This window comes from Syngnathus leptorhynchus, chromosome 11 (genome assembly GCF_054491065.1).
Source record: "Syngnathus leptorhynchus isolate UIUO chromosome 11, UIUO_Slep, whole genome shotgun sequence".
Lineage (NCBI taxonomy): Eukaryota > Metazoa > Chordata > Actinopteri > Syngnathiformes > Syngnathidae > Syngnathus > Syngnathus leptorhynchus.
The window spans coordinates 1,092,034-1,109,117 of record NC_141205.1 but is presented as its reverse complement, the minus strand read 5'-3'; the positions used below and the strand labels follow the sequence as shown (position 1 = coordinate 1,109,117).

The window sequence follows — 17,084 nt, the reverse complement described above, 5'->3', positions numbered from 1 at the left end:
AATGATGAATAGTTCCTATTCTGTTGAAGTTGACAGCTGCCATCAGGCATCACAGTTCATTAGCAGTGAGCCAGAACCCTTTCATTTTCATGTTCTACTCCTCCTACTCGCTTCAACCCTGACCGCTGATGTCCTGTCACAATTGCAGAACACGCTCTTCGGGGCAGGCGGAGAAGGGCCTCCGCAAAATGTGCCGCTTCACGTAACCGACCCTTCACTCCTACTTCAGCCCAGGGGCTCTCCGGGTTAGGCAACATATGCCATATTTTAATCCAGAAGTGCCCTCTGTCAAATCATTAAAGCTGCGAAGAAGCCACTTCTGTCAAGTTCTCCCCCGTTCCCGTCAGTCTCTGGCCCAACGTGGACTCGCTGTGCTAAAAAAATGTTCTTTGCCTGGTTCTTGTGAACATGAAGAGCTCAGATGACACAAGGCGTTTATTGACCGGTTGCCGATGGCTCAGCAATGACGGACGTAGACGAATGGACTTCTGAGAATAGGTGTGACATAGTTATGATGTCAACGATAATATTCGTATCCAAATATTCCGAATTTTTAGTCGTTGTTACACATGCTGTCGTCATTGATCCAGCAAATTTGCAATGTTTGTTCTCTTCGGGGATCCTTAGAAGAAAGATGGCGGTGCGGTGAGACATTAACATATTTTGTTTACATGTAATAAGGTGCAATACTAATGCGATAACATATGGTATGCTAACATACAGCGGGATTGCTAAAACGAATTTTACACGTTATCAGGTTGAAAAGGCTAATGGGACTGAACAAAGAGCCGACGCATTTCATTTCATAGCTACTACAGAATGTTTTTTGTTTGTTTGTTTTTTAGCGGCCATTTTCTTCGAATTGTTCGAATGCTCACAAATGTTCATATGCTCACTCCTAGCAAGATAGCCAAATGAGTTCAGAAGGCAGCTTGATGATTTTACCACATGACAGGGCTGTTTCAAATATTTGGATTCTGCAGCATGGCCTTTCTCCGGTGCGTTTTTCCTCACAAGGCAACCGAAAATCATCAGCTCCAGTGGCGAAATAATAAAACGGGGGAGAGAAAAAGTGATTGATCGCAGCATCCTAACAGGATCTCATATGACCCACCAGATCCATACCCGCGCTCTTGGCTTGATTCTGCGTTTTCTCCTTGGCTCGCTTTGCTGCCACTTTGTCAGCGGGTGTTGGACACAAAATAATTGCTTCTATATTTCCTCCATTGATTTCTGGCACAGGGCAGCCTGTGCTAAAAATCCCCTCGCACACACAACACCCCCAGTCCGCCGCCGTAGCAGCAGTAAACATATTTACAACTGGGCTTTTTGTTGATTCCACAGCTCCTTATTAAGAACATGTCATCACAGCTCTTAAATTAAGCGTGGCGTTGCGTAGTTCAACACGCGGAAAGATAAAAGGCCTCAGAAACCAGGGTCGGGAGATTCAAAGACTCGATAAAATACCCGCTCGCATGCAGTATGCCAATGAAGGCGCGTTTAAATTCTCCATTGCTTTAATTGTTTTTATTGAGGTCGTAAGTTAAAAGCATTGACAGACTGCCACTGAGAGTTTCCTGCAGGTCAATTTTGATGAAGAAAATCACACATTGGCCCCTTGTCATCTCTTCTCCTGAATGAAAGTTGCAGCTCTTAATTACGCCACTCTTCATCCTCCTGGCCCCTGTGGCATGGCATGGCATAGCATAGCGAAAATGAAGCAGCCCTCCCTCCCTCCATCCATCCCTCCTGCAACACACAGCTCCATCATTTCACATTCCTCGAGATGAGCAACACAGCACACGTAACCATTTGGCCACTGACAATGGCGAGCCTCCTTCCCCAAACCAGATGTCAGCTATTTTCAATCATCACCTCTAACAATTTTCAAACCAGAGCGGCAAGATAAAATATGTCTCTTAATACACCACATGAAAATCGCACGGGATAATTATGTCTAAAATGTGGACTTGGATAACTGATAGAAAAATGGTGGTTGTGGCAGCAGATCATACACATCAATTCATTTATAACCCCGTGTGACATTTGATCATTTCTAGTTCATTCCTCTCAAATCCAATGAAATCCTGTCTGAAGCATCCAACTTGTATTGCCCTAAGTCTGCTTTAAAAACAACGCCATCGCCTCAGTGTGACATAGTATGCAATTAGTGAGCACAAAAGGTGTCCATGCAGACACACCCGCCAGCGGCAGGATGCCCGGGGCAGGGCCGCTGAGATGAATTATTAAATATTTGTAAATGAATTAGCGCCTGTGGGAGGGAGGGGACTCACCTGTGAACACAAGCGGAATTTTAGATCCGCGGTCGGAAGGGAGGGAGGGAGGGAGGGAGCAAGGAAGAAAGCAAGGAAGAAAGCAAGCAAGCAAGGAAGGAAGGAAGCAAGCAAGGAAGCAAGGAAGAAAGCAAGCAAGCAAGGAAGGAAAGAAGGAAGAAAGGAAGTCCATTTTTTTTCAAAATGCTAATGACCAAGCACAAAAACACAAGAGGAACTTGATGAAAGAAAAGAAGCGGGCAGCAGCTCATAGTTATGATGCCACAATTGGTTACCAGATTTGCCTTTGGTTGGAGCAAACATAAGCACGGCGACCTCAAACTGTTTGCGAGAGGCGCATGCAAATTAGAGAGGAAAGGTGAGAATGGGGCGAGGTGCATGTGGAGCCGAGCCGAGCCGAGCGGAGCGCTTCCCCTGAGTTGCCTTCCCTTTTATTTTCTTGCACCGGCGTCCAAAGCCCAGGAGAAATTAATCCCGCCGCACGACTGCTGCTGGTGATATTGTCGGTGAGGGACCTTGTGAAATTGTGTGTGTGTGTGTGTGTGTGCGTGCGTGGGGAGACAGTCAGAGAAAACAACAAGGTCAGGAGAAGTAAATTGTTTTTACCGAGGCGAGGCGTTTAATTCTGCTTTATATATGAAAAGCGGTAAAGCGGCATGCTGCTGGATTGACGGTGCCCGTCATCTTAATAAAGTGCTCGCAAATTGCTCCGACAGCAATACAATTAGGAGAAAATAGTGACTCAGGACAGTCCTTTGCTAAACTGTGCCGATTTAGAAATAATATCAATCCACGATATTGCCATTGAGGTCAACTTTAGGACAATTACCAGAAGACAAGAAACAAAGCAGATGAAGATGACAAGGAAGATATTGATGAAGGGATTGGAGATGTTACAGATGAGGAAGAGAAAGAAAATCATGAAGATGGAGAGGCAGAAAACAGCAAAGCAGAAGGTCAAAGTTACAAAAGACCGAGATGAAAAAAATGTAGAGAGTTGACCAAGCGGAAGCCCCCACGTCCAAGATGACGTTGGCCAAGAATGTGCCAAAGTGTCGACAATAGAAGGAACTGGGAGAGCACAAAGTGATGATGACAAAGACCAGAAGGAAAAATTGATGAATAGGCCAAGACAGAAGATGATCAAGAAAGACTAATGCCATTGATGATATCTTTTTCCATTCCTTCTAAGGTCCCGGAAAAAACGTTGACTGTTTCCATACTTGTTGACTGGCTTCGTCTCTATTCATCAGCCCAGATAAATGTTGCCTTTGCACCACAACAACATATCCATTGTGTACCAGCATGAGACAAGGGCAAGGAAGAAGAAGACGACACAGGGGGGCTCGTTCCAATAGATGAAAGTCAAGCGTCGCTGCCGCCGCTGCCTTTGAGCGACGGCTTCTTTCACAGCGTCGACATTGGCACGACGACTACGAGAATCTGTTGAGATGCAGCGTGGTGGTTCTCCTTCTATGCTTCTGCCTTTAAGTCTCTGAAACCAGTTGGGAGACAACATTTGGAGAAAGAAGCAGCTGTTCACTCATTTGGAAAGATATCAAATATCACAACAAATACAAGTCATCGGTGAAATGGAGAGCGCTGCAAGAACGTCACCACAGCCACCTCACACATTCAGCCTCTCTCTCTCTCTCTCTCTCTCTCTCTCTCTCTCTCTCTCTCTCTCTCCGTCTCTCTGTGTCTGTCTGTCTCTCTGTCTCTATCTGTCTGTCTGCCTGTCTCTGTCTCTCTCTCCGGACACACACAGAGTCTCAGACAACCAGCAGACACGCATACTGCAAATTAGTCTGAATAAATAAGAGATGGAGTTGTGCCTTCCTTCCTCTTGTAGTCTAATCTCCGAGGTAGGCGGTAGAAACAGCTTGCCACATCAGGTCGCATGAGTGAGCGAGCGAGCGAGCGAGCGGGCGAGCGAGCGAGCGGGACACCGCTGGCTTCCAGGAAACCAATTTGTTTGTTTATTGTCTTCATGTTTTTTTGTCTGCGGTTACACTTCATCGCGGCCGGGCCCGTTGCGGACATGCTTGCCTTAAATGGCATCAATAAAACACGCTATGTGCGCCGCCTCCTCCGACAACGCTGCTTTTGTTGCCTATGGAGGAAGGGCCTTCCCAGTCGCCCTTAAATGGGTCCCTGGATTGATTCTGCCAGCTGAGGATGGCGTGTGGGGGAAAAAAAAGTGCTTTCCAAACACATTAACCTAGCAGAACACGTTCCCAAATTGGGCCCAATCATGGGCCGACTTTTTATGGTACACAGATGACTGGCGTGAGCGTGACGAAAAAATGGAGGAAGATGATATTTAGCTTGTTGTGCTACTGCTGCTGCAAACACAAGTATTGGAACAGACCGCTTCGGCATGAAGTGATTCAACTGACTGTTGAGTACATGCTGAAGAGAAGACTGAAAAGTAATCAAACACTATCCTAATTGGATTCCAGCATATATGATATTCAGGTGATGAAGTGCTTCCGTGCATTGTTTTCGTCTCCCGCTCGCCAAAACACACACGCCCGCGTGACGATCTATCGATCTGAAAGCGCAAACACAAATACAGCCTGCGGTGGCTCCTTAAAAACTCCAGACGAGCCTCTTCATCCTAGCCGTCCTCCTCCTCCTCCTCCTCCTCTCCCGGTGGCTCATGCATTTCAAGCAGGCGCCTGCCGACAGCATTGGTTTGTAGCGCCAAGGTTGCTTTTTAAAAAGTGAAAATTGCAATCCTGGCTGTCTTTTCTTTCTGAATGCTGAAATTTGTTTGTCAATGCCTGCAGATATGTTAACCTCGCTGTACTGGCGAGGGTACGCTTGCTGTCCATCATCTTTGCCACTGTCTGGAAATTGTGATTTTCTATTGCCACCTATAGTTATATATGTTGTGATGTTTTCAGTGGAACCTTAATTACTTCCATTTAGAAAATGCGACGTTGCTTTATTTTTTGTTGCGAGCAAATTTTCTGTCAATGCAAATTCCTGATATACGGCCGCTCGAGTGACTCGAAAGGGAAAAAAGCTCGGTCACTGCTGTATTTATCATCTGTAGTCCAATTGTCTACTGCCGCCCATGTTTGGTCATGCGCATTTTTCACTGCCTATGTATGGACGAGGTTCTCACCCAGTTTATCTTTGGAATTTCTGCTTTAAAAAACAACAACCTAAGAAACACCTGTAGATGGCAGTGTTGCATCACTGTGAATTGGAGATCAGTACAGATTTTTAGTCGAAGGTTTTTGGCCTTGGCACATTGATAATGAAAGAGAGAAATGCTCACAAAATATGTACGGTATAAACATACTTCAGCAGAAACCGTTCCAAAAAAGAACATTTAAAAGGAGAATGCTCGCAAGTAGCTGCTGTTGGCCGCAGCTCACACCACAACACTCACACTGAACTATACTGGTGATTGTCACTCACTAGCTGTCACTCTAGCCCCCCCCCCCCTCCCCCCATCTCCACTAATCCCAGGGTGGCCTTTGCTCCGCCTGTCAGCAACGCCAGCCAATAATGCGGCACAATAAAAGCCTCCAGGACAACAGTGGGCCGCAGGCAGCTTCAAGGGCTACTGATGGCCATCTATAAAACAATATAATGGCTCTCCTGTCAGCCAAGGGGCGGGGCGGGGCGGGGCGAGGCGAGGCGGCGGAAAGGGGTGGGGGGGAGAAAAGGAAAGATGTACGCCTCTTCGGACTCTCTGAGACTTCAATTAATCACCGCTGAATTGCATCAGCCCGCAATAGGCGTGTAAGGTTATTACCATGCGCTCTCTGCAGGAAGAAATGCGATGATAGCGCTAATTGAGGGGAGAGCTAGAGAGGACAGGAGGGGAGGGGAACGGGGGAAGAAACAGCTGACCGCACAACAGTTGTCAAAAAGGATGTCAGTTACAGGAACAAGGTGAACACATGGATGGGAGACAGGGAGTCTTGAAGACAATAAAACATAGCAACACTGCAAAAATAATAGCCTCAACTGGCCTTAATCCCAAAGGCGTCTGGCAAATGAATGGATGGATGGATGTTTCACCTGCCTGAGGGTGGCAACTGCCATTCAAGAGAGAACGTCATCGGGACAAATTTATCCCCAAAGTTAGCAGAGGATTGACTTGAAATGAAAGTTCATGAACTCGTTCAAAATTTGCACAAAGGGGAACTGAACGAAGCGCGTGTTTGCTTTGTGAACGCTTTTGTAAACGCTCATATAAGAGCTGCTGTGAGCCACAGCTCACGCACAGACACTCACACACAGACTGAGCAACACCTTGAAGAGATACATTTTAGGCTTGCAATTAGAGTCTTTGTATTGAAATATGTTTACAGTGTGATTTAAAAAGTGTTTCGTAGGTTTGGATGTGTTTAAAACTTCCTTTTAACAAATTGTTCATTATTGCAGCGTAAAATAACTGAAATCTCATCAATCATAATGAATCATACAATTGTGATATGGGAGCTCACCTCAATTGTACCTCAAGAATTGTAAAATAACATAGCATGTTGTAATGTAGCTTACTAGCATAGCATGATGCCACCTCATAGTAAAGAATCAGGAAAAAAGAAGGCATTGTTACAGATGACAACAGAACATAACATTGTACGTAACATCTGACGGACCTAACGTGGCATTACCGTACCTCATCAGAATGAATTTTAAAATGGATCAAAAAAAGGTCATCATCTTATAATGTTCCGCATCATTACGTACCATATTTTAACTTAACTTATGATAACATATTGTATCGTTGCTTATTGTAACATATGGAAACGTATCGTTCGGAACACAACATATTGTGAAAGACCGTGTTTTATTCACTTTGAGTAAATCATTTCAAAAGAAAAGTTTGACCATAGCCTCTCTGCGCTTAAGCTTTTTACCTCCACCGAGTGGGCGTATCCCTCACCATGTATTGGTAAAAGAAGCCGCTGTGTGATGTCATGTTAAATGACGCAGTATGCTCATTTCAAAGGATACCACCGGTCTGATCATTGGCATGCCATCCGGACCTGTGACAAATGTGGACCTGAAGTTTTTTTTTTCTTTTTTTCCCTCACTCTCTTATTTGTTCACGCTCCTCCAGCAGCCATGAAGCATCTCTGAGTAACAACCTCTGCATGGCTTTGTAGATGATGCACAAATGGGATGTACTCTTGCGCATCATATCTTGTTTGACAAAAGTATCTGCACCCTTTGATATTGAGGCGATAAGAGGTGTAAATAGGGGAAGGTGTGTGTGTGTGTGTGTGTGTGTGTGTGTGTGTGTGTGTGTGTGTGTGTGTGTGTGTGTGTGTGTGTGTGTGTGTGTGTGTGTGTGTGTGTGTGTAGGGGGGTCTTTCCCTCTCTCTTGCCATTTGAGCTGAAGATCACGTATCACGACTTGGGCATGGATGGAGTGCAGGCAAGACAGAAGAGTATTTTTTTGTGCATCCAAATAGAGATGCTGCACAAATGCACCACTATTGAAATCACGATTATCAGTGGACATGTATTGTATTTTCTATGTGTCGGATCCATAAAAAAAAAAAATTATACTACACGCATGAACTTCATTCAAATGCAATTAAGAGTGAGGCGCGTCCTACCTGACGTCGTGATGTCAATTAATCCCGAGATTTCATTTATTCTCCATTTTCAACCACAAAACCCAGCCAGACATCATCTTTTTGTTGTTGTTGGAGAAAAAGCAATTTCCCCTCGGCTCCAAAAAACATAACCTTGGTGTGAAACGATGCACTCACTCAGTTTGTGTTGCCGTGCTGTTCTCCACACGCGCACAAACAATCCACCGCTCGGTGCAAGTAGGATGGAGGCGAGAGGCAGCGAGCGGACTTGAAAGTGATAAAAGTTGCGGCTCCTCAACTTCTCATCTTCTGGCGCTTCCGAGCGTCTTGTGCAAACGCTCAGCCGTCACGCATGCTTTTTGCCATTTGGCACGCAATAGAACAAATGATAGGACAACAATCCTCCATCGTTGCGGTTGTATTTTCTTTGGAGCTGCGTCTTCCTCTGGTCGGAAGAATGATTTGGACTGGAGGCGTCCGACGGCTGATGAGAGACGCCGGAGTCATCACGCTGTACCACGAACAGCAATGAGCGTGTGTGCCGGTGTTGTAGCGTCCCCCTGTGGTGAGGTCAGGGAGGGAGCTGATTGACCTCACCTCCAGGCTTGTTGAGGAGGATTATATGGCAACAGCTTCTCATTGTTTGGGTGAGTGAAACAGTCTTTTGTCTCCATGAGACACACTTTGGTCAATCTTATTGTATCCCCTTCCTTTTCATGTGGCATGCTACCTTCCCTTTTTTTGCATGATAACACCCAATAAAAAGAGGCCGGATGATCTGTGAAAGACTTTGGACAATTTAAGACTTTGCTGACTTTGATGGAAGAGGAGGGAAAATGTTTGAACTCGGCCCTACGGTGGGATCCTCGCTCTAGGCTAGCAAATGATGTGGTCATGGAATGTTATATGGAGTTAAGACTTTTCAAAGTGTTTCATGCACTAACTGCTGTCTGAGACATAAGCACAGCAACGGAAGCTGCGTGCGTGGTCAACTCTCTCCTCCAGCATTAGCGCCAGGAACTCTTCCCTCCACTAATTTTGCTTTTATTTTCCATATTTCACACAATGGCTCATACTGTGTCGCATACGCTCTTGACTTTGACCGACCTTTTCTTTTTTATTATGATGAATGTTTTTTTTTTTTTTTTTTGCTAACACCCTGTGAGCTGTAGTCATCCTGGATGGAAACCCACAGAGATGAATACCCAAATGCTGGGAGGATGCACGACAAAGAATGTCAGGACGTTAGCATTGACCCGGCCGGGTAAACCAATCAATGCTACACACTTCAATAATTGGAAAGCTGCTCTTTTGATTCTATTTCTGTCTGTCATGATATGATTCCCAAAGAACATCATATTTCCCACCATCCTCTCTGTCAAGCGCTCACAGAGCAAAGAGATGACCTCATTAATCTTTGGTGCATTGTGCGGACCCACTCGTCATTCCCTGACACCGGACTTTGTGACACGGACGCCGCTCATTAAATCATCTGACAGGATGAGGTCGGCCTTGAGGTGAGGAGTCTCCAGCTGTGCGAGCACAGATAGCAGAAGCCGCCGGGGCTCGCTTTTCTGTTTTGTGAGCTAGCGCCCACCACGGATGGATGTGGCAGCCAGAGATGAGTCACAAGGTAGCTGTGGTCATTTGGGTGTTACAATGAAAAGGAAAGGCTTTGGTCTCTGAACCCCTCATTTGAAGCATTTGCAACACTTGGAATCACATCTCCTTCAGTTCTTTTGTTTGTCTTTTTCCGGTTGAAGCTTTCCTCAGCAAAGATGCCACCAAAGACCCAAAAGCTCGGGAACTGACCGGGACAAGGGCTCCGTCAAAAAATGTCGATTGCATGTAAAAATGTACAATCTGTCACTTTTCATTTGTTTTGCTGTTATACGATGACTTGGCCTTGTCCAAAAGTAAATGCGGGCGGGGTGGACGTCAATTCCAGCGGTTCTGCTTAAAATAACAGCACACGGCAGGGAGCTGTTCAAAGCCTCCCCCTGAACCCTCGCTTGCCTTCATTGTTGTGTCTGAAGACATGTGGGACGGACGGTAGGAAGGCAGGGAAAATAGGAGGCATAATGGCCTCAGGAATGGAGCGAGCCATCAATAATGCAGAGGAAACGCCGCTTAATGCCCTCAGTTAGTCCAACAGGTCCGCAGCTGCTGGGACAGTTATTCTTCTTCCGCCGCAGACACTCGGCTAGAGGCCGCTACATCAAGGCTTTATGATCTTTTGCCGACCTTTGTCCCACATGAGCCCTTAATGGCTTTTTATCAATCGAGCCGGAAAAGGAGCAGCCGTCTCGGCCCGGTCTCTAAAGAGGGTAGACAACTGTAATCAAACGTTGCTGAGGTTGAGTCAGGTGATGGACAACAATGAACAAATACAAATCATCTACAAAAACACAGTACAAACTGTGGCTGAAGATGACAAGAAGATGCATATGGCCAAGAAGTCAGCCACGAAGAACACAAAGGTAAAGGCAGCTACAAAAAAAAAAAACGTCAACAATGGAGAAAGTGGTGACGAATATCAAAAGGATTAAAAACATGAAGTGAAGCAGGTGATGAAGCGACAAAGAGCAAATACATGACCACAGAAAATAACGGAGGACAAAGAAGAGCAGTACTTGAAGTCCATCTAGTGGACAAGTCGCATGGTGCAAGCTCAATCAAGTCACTTACGTTGCAAAAAAAATAATAATAAAAAGACTGTTGATAACAATACAACAACAAAACTAAATAGCGACATGAATTGAAATAAAAAGAAATACAAATGAAGTGGGATTAAATAGATGACATTTAAATGAAAATACCTTGTTTGAATGCACCTTGATGACAGATGGAATCACAACAGGCTCTTATAATCAAGAGATAAGAGAGAGAAATGGATTATGCCCTTAGATAATAATGCCCTGTTAGGTCACCTCAACATATAGTCAGCTCGAATAAACATCATTTGATCCTATATGTGTGAGATCAACCAGCCGAACCTATGTGCAAGAACCACAACTGAATTGGCCTGTTTGATTTTTTTTAGATTATTTTTCCGAACAATATTTGCAGTTATACAAAGATTATGTTGGAAACTAGTGACTGGAGACATGTGACGTGTACAAAACCGCCCCGAATGCAATACATATGCCTATTTATGGTGGTTGATGTGCGTACTCATAAGTATCGGGAGATTTTTCATTTTATTTTTTTTCGGTGGGGGTTGTGAATGAGGCAAACGCCGCCTGATCGTCACATGGGTGCACAGAGGAGGGGAGGGGGAAAAAAAAAAAGAGAGATCGCTTCCTGAAATGCTCCTCGTCATTGACTGCGTCTTCCGTTCGCCTCCCTAGTGCGAACCCTTTGCTTTCTCTCCTTTTTGTTTGATTCTTTTATTTTGTGTTTCTTGTGCGTAGCACGAATCGATGCCTACGATGATCAGCAAAGTGAAAAGCGCCATGTCCACGCTGGTGGGAGGGATGATGCCCCACGGCCACCATCACCACCACCAACACCAACACCACCATCATCATCACAACCATCACGGTGGAGGTGGAGGCGGCGGCGCGGAGTCCGGGGGAGCTGACGGCCTGCCGCCGCGCTTCCCCTACGGGCGGCCAGATTTCTTGGAGCTCACCCCGGAGCTGCTGCAGTACTCCACCGAGCACGCATCGCGGCCGGTGCTGACGCTCAAGCGAGGCAGCAGGCTCCCCTGGCACACCGGATACGCCGAGTGAGTGCCTGAGTGGCGTCCATTTGGGCTTGTTTTTTTTTTTTCTTATTATTATTTTGGCGCTTTCAGCACACGCACGAGCGTTTTGGACGTTCGCATGTGATAAGCGCTGGTGCAGGGTGATCACCAGATCGCAGAGCCCTGCCGCATCTGCAGCAGCCACTAAAATCAAATGCTGCTGCACAGGACTCCTCCTGGTTCCGCCGCAGAGCTTCTTCCCCTCAGCTCCACTCATTAGCTTCTTCTGTCAATGTTTACACTCACACCCTGGGGTATGAAGCTTCTACAACCAGCATATGATGGCGTCAGCATCAGGCTCATACTACCTTGCAAAATTACTCGCCCCCCCCCTGAACTCTCAGAACCATTGCCACATTTTAGGGGGGATATATGGTAAAAATGTCCGAATAACACCCAAGCAATTGTCAGGCGGGGCTGCAGGTTGTAATAGAGAAAAGTGTGTCTCTGTGTTGGTTGCATGCCAAAGTGCCTCACATGTTTTGGCCTTGACAGCAAAGTTTAAATGACTATCATGAAACCTTTAAGTCTCCCTTGCCATTAGTCCTAATGTGCAGCATCCCCGCAGTGCCAGTCCACTGCTTTCAACTGATTAGAAAGAAAGGAAAAATGAGGGAAAAAATATAATCCAGATTTGTTGGATTTGGCCATTTGGGTCTCTCCCATATCAGGCTCTTCTGTGATCAGCTAAACTCTTTGGAAAGCCAGCGGTTGGAGATTTGTGTTTGAATTTCCTTTTGTTTGGATTTCTTTTTTGGGGGGGGTTCTTCTCGAGGGGCTGGTCTCAATGTGTTTAGTTTGCTTGAGTGAATATTCCTAATCCTCTGTCTGTGTGAAGCCAATACATGAATTAGCGGAGTTGTGCGACAGGCTGGAGGTTCAAATGAGATGTGAAAGATGTCATTAGATTTCACGCTACAACAGTCGATGATGCACCGATACAATGTAATCATGGCACAGGCTCATAATGAATCATTTTGCAAGTTCCCCTTGGGACATAACTTTTTCCCCTTGCTGGGCAAAATATTTTTGTGATTCTGTTTCATGCTTGTGGCTTTTCTGCACCAGGGTGATCAATGCCGGCAAGAGCATGCTGAACGAGGACCAGGCCTCCTGTGAGAAGCTGTATGTGAGAAAGTCCAGCGGCAAACAGCGCAACTCCACTTTGCTGGAGGACAACGGGGTGAGCCAAGGGCAAACTTCAGTCACGACATCCGATCAGTAGCCTGAGAGCAGGCACGTGAGCAAAAGAGTCTGCCAAGCGACATTTGCTCATCATTTTTAGTGTGCACTGTATTGTTCAGATGGCAAAGTCACTTTTAGGCAAAAGTGGTGCCAAAAAAATACAAATCCTGAGCAATGCCATGAATAGCAAAAAATGTAATAGTTTCGAATTTCCTTTATGAATAATTTAAATTGTACCATGAATACATCACAAACTGTGATCCCCAAACTCAGTATCATTTCAAAATTGTGAAACTCTAAAAGTAAATGGCCAAAAGCGGTACGTATTAAAATGCAAAGAAGACTACCCATGCTTTCCACTGACAACCCAGGCTAAACTTACTGTAGCTCCTGTCTGACATGCAAAGCTTGTCTTCAAAAGTTCACGATGTCAACAATCTCAAGCAGCTTAATAAGCTTTTAAAAGTAGTTGGGAAATTTGACGTTTTTTTTTTTTTTTCCCAGGATGGCCCAGGGATTCCCCTTTACTTCTGGGGCGTCTTTGATGGACACGCCGGTTCTGGTGCCGCCATCATGGCCTCCAAGTTGCTCCACCGCCTCATCCGGGACCGGCTGGGCGAGATCTTCCACTTGCTGACGGGGGGAGCGCCGCCGCCCATTTGCTTAGCCAAGAATGGCAGCCCCTACCAGGCCGAAGTCAAGAAAGGGGCAGCGCAGGACTCGGAGGAGCCTGACGCCGTCAGCGATTCGGCGGTGCGCTACCACATGGAGAAGGTCGTCAGCCTGGAGAGCTTGGTGATGGGTGTCATTGAGACCGCCTTCAAGCAGATGGTGAATTATTTATTTGTATTTTTTTGCCTGTGCCATTGAGAGTGGAGTGAAAATTGGATGATCCTTCTGAGGTTTTTATTTATTTGCATGGCTTTATTTCAGGATGACCTGATCGAAAAGGAGAAAGCGTCCTACGCTATTTCTGGTGGCTGTTGTGCCTTAGCTGCCATACATCTAATGGGCAAACTCTATGTGGCCAATGCTGGAGATAGCAGGTGAGATCTTCAGGGGAGAGAGTTATTTCCTCTTTATTGATTGCTTGATTGATAAAGTACACTTTTGTAATATTGAGTGGTTAAAAGGGAAAAATGTGTCATTTTTACCTTCATATTTTTTGGGGGAATGTATAGTACAGGTAGAAATGTATATTTTTATTCCAATTTGATGGGTTAAAAAAGCCTAGCGTCTATAATGTGAAAAAATGAACATTTGTTGTAAAATTTTGGATTTTCTGCAGGGCTATAATAATCCGGAATAAGGAAATTGTTCCCATGACCAACGAGTTTACACCAGAGTCCGAGAGACAACGGCTACAGTATTTGGTACGGTACCCCCGTTTGGCATCCATTCACTTTGTACTTGTTCTGGATGCAGGCTTACTATTATTTCTGATTTGTTATTTCTGATGACAATTTCTGTTCCTGACTCGTGTGTTTCTGTGTGGCAATTCTCATGTTCTTTCTTTCCGTCTTTATTTACGTATATAGCGCTTTATAGCGCAACAACTTTTACTATAACAAACAAATATCCAGGACCATCATGCTGAAGACGGTTTGTTTGCAGGGTTTCCTGAGGCCTGAGCTCCTGGGCAACGAGTTCACTCACATTGAGTTCCCACGCAGGATCCAGCACTGCGAGCTGGGCAAGAAGATGCTATACAGAGACCACACCATGAGTGGCTGGTAAGCCACTTTCTAATTCAAGCTCATTTCTTCCAATGACGGCAAGCAACGGTTCACTTCTGGATATCCACTAGAATTGATTGATTGACAATTGTCGCTTGGGCTGTTTTGTTGCAGGGCATACAAGACAATCGTTGAAGATGATCTGAAATTTCCGCTCATATATGGAGAAGGTAAAAAGGTAAGTCAATTAGATTCAAAGCGCTTTCAGGTCTTTGATGCTTTGCAGGCGTTTTGAAGCAAAACACATTTTTGAAAACGCTTAACACTGCAGCACAGAACAACTGCTCGGCAAAAACTGAGCATCAAATGCTACATTTATATGTGTATGGCGAGCTTAAGTGACGTGTGTGTGTGTGTTTTGAACAGGCACGGGTCATGGCAACTATCGGAGTGACTCGCGGGTTGGGGGATCACGACTTGAAGGTGTATAGCTCCAACATTTATATCAAGCCGTTCCTCTCATGCGTCCCTGAGGTGAGTACACACCTTCAAACATACTGTAAAAAATATAGAGAGATTTTTTTTTTTTTTTAAACGCAAGAGTTATACCTCTTCATTGATCATTGTCATATCCATTTGTAATGTGAATGTATCTCATAAATCCATGTGAATTAATTATGACACAGGTGCAGGTCTACAACTTCGATGACAACAAACACGGCCCAGACGACGTCCTTGTCATGGGCACGGATGGACTGTGGGACGTAACCACGGACAGGGAGGTGGCAGATGCCGTCTCGGCCTACCTGGCGTCTTGCGATCCTTCTGAGCCCATGAGGTATACCTTGTGCGCCTTTCAAAATGGCCTTCGGTCTCAAATGGTCTTTATGTAGATTTAGTTTGGATTAGACCAGGAAGAGACCAACAGCGTTTTTTTCGTCATGATATGACTCTTCTTTCCCATGTGCAGGGCAAGCCGGTTATTTGTATTATTTATAGTGGTGGACGTGCGTGTTTTCCGCAGGTACACATTGGCGGCACAGGACCTGCTGATGCGCTCCCGAGGAGTTCTGAAGGAGCGCGGCTGGCGGCTTCCCAACGACAGGCTGGGCTCGGGCGACGACATCACCGTGTTCGTTGTCCCACTGGCGGGATATGAGGCAGAGACATGAGACGTGAGACAACACCCGATTCCAAAAAATGAATGGCGACCCCACCCACCCCCTCCACAGAAGAAGACTCAGCACTTTGATGGACTCCTAGATATTTTGGACCCTACAACTCCTGAGTGGTGTCGGCGATGGTTGGCGGTGAGATTGAACCCTAACCCTTGCATCTACTTTCTCATAGCGTTCAAGGCTGGGCAGCTAATTTAAAACCTCAGCATGGACTGTGCGTCTGTCTATCTATCTTCACACCACTCACAGATGAGATGTGATTCCCTGTTTGTATAAACGAGCCTCTTTGTAGCGTCAAGATTGTGAGGAAACCAAAGAGATGCCTTGGTGGCACCAGGATGGAATGAAAATGTGAAAAAAGAAGAAGCATGGGGTTGAAGTCATTGGACCTTTTCCTGCACCGCATAATCATTGTCAGTCTGTATTCTCCTTTGTTGGTGGTGAAGGTAGGACAGCACTTGAAGAATGTTTGCACATATGTTCATGTTAAGCATGAAGGATCAGAATCATTGTTTTTTGTTATTTTAGGTAAATAATGTCTAGGTATAGTAAGCTGTGATAAAATTCACGCACATGCCTTATTAAAAGAGGACTAAAGCGTTTGTATTATCACACCGTGTGAGGATTATGACCTTAAATGTACCATATACCTCTCTTTCTATTTTTTTTTTCGTCATTATGATGGTTATTTAGATTCTCCATATATTTCTAAAGAGTACGGAAAATGTTTTATTTTTTACCTTTCTTATCCATAAGTGCTTGTTTAGGAAGGTGTTGAGGAAGACCGACTAAAATGTGAATGATGTCATTTCCTCTTTAAAAATAAATCACAATTTTCCCATTTGTCTCTTTGGACTCATATTTATTTTATCCTGACACATTTGTTACTCAGGTTGCTTTACGTTAGCATAATATCCTCGAGATGATCAAGATTTCAACCTATTTTTCAGCCCCACGTGTATTGATCAAGCCCCTCTTTAGCCACACGAGAAAGAAAAATCTGGAAGCGTGACAGAAATTTTTGCATGATCATTTATTTTGGTGTCATTTTTGGAGGTGGAGGTGGTGGAGTACTGTGAGATGTTGAAAATTTGTGCTTGGGAAAAAACTGCTCTTATAATGATTTCTATTTTCAAATTTAAAGCATACCCAAAACGTGTAATTGTGAACAACACCGGTTTGATGAAATAAATGCATCATTCAGTGGCACACTGGTGGTGGGCCATGGTGAAGATTCCAACTTGAACCCAGCACCTCCTGTTGCACCGGTGGTCCAGTTCTACTTTGCAGATGATGTCATTTTCGACCAGTGAGGAGAGGCATGCGAATGACTCCATCCAGCAGCAGTTTAAATCACCAATGCCCTGCATTTGCCGGAAACTAGAATAATTTACTTTCAAAATAAACGTCGTGATTTTGTCAATTTACCTATT

At 45.0% G+C, this 17,084-nt stretch overlaps 1 protein-coding gene across 1 annotated transcript; it reads left to right on the top strand.

Annotated features, from left to right (window-relative positions):
* The first annotated feature begins 9,234 nt into the window (after positions 1–9,234).
* Positions 9,235–16,473, top strand: ppm1j (protein phosphatase, Mg2+/Mn2+ dependent, 1J). The gene is made up of 11 exons (XM_085925189.1): positions 9,235–9,381; positions 11,278–11,594; positions 12,681–12,795; positions 13,302–13,628; positions 13,731–13,843; positions 14,086–14,170; positions 14,412–14,530; positions 14,648–14,711; positions 14,900–15,007; positions 15,160–15,311; positions 15,498–16,473. The coding sequence occupies exons 2-11, from the start codon at positions 11,287–11,289 to the stop codon at positions 15,643–15,645; spliced, it is 1,539 nt and encodes a 512-aa protein (XP_085781315.1). The 5' UTR covers positions 9,235–9,381; positions 11,278–11,286; the 3' UTR covers positions 15,646–16,473.
* Positions 16,474–17,084: the final 611 nt, after the last annotated feature.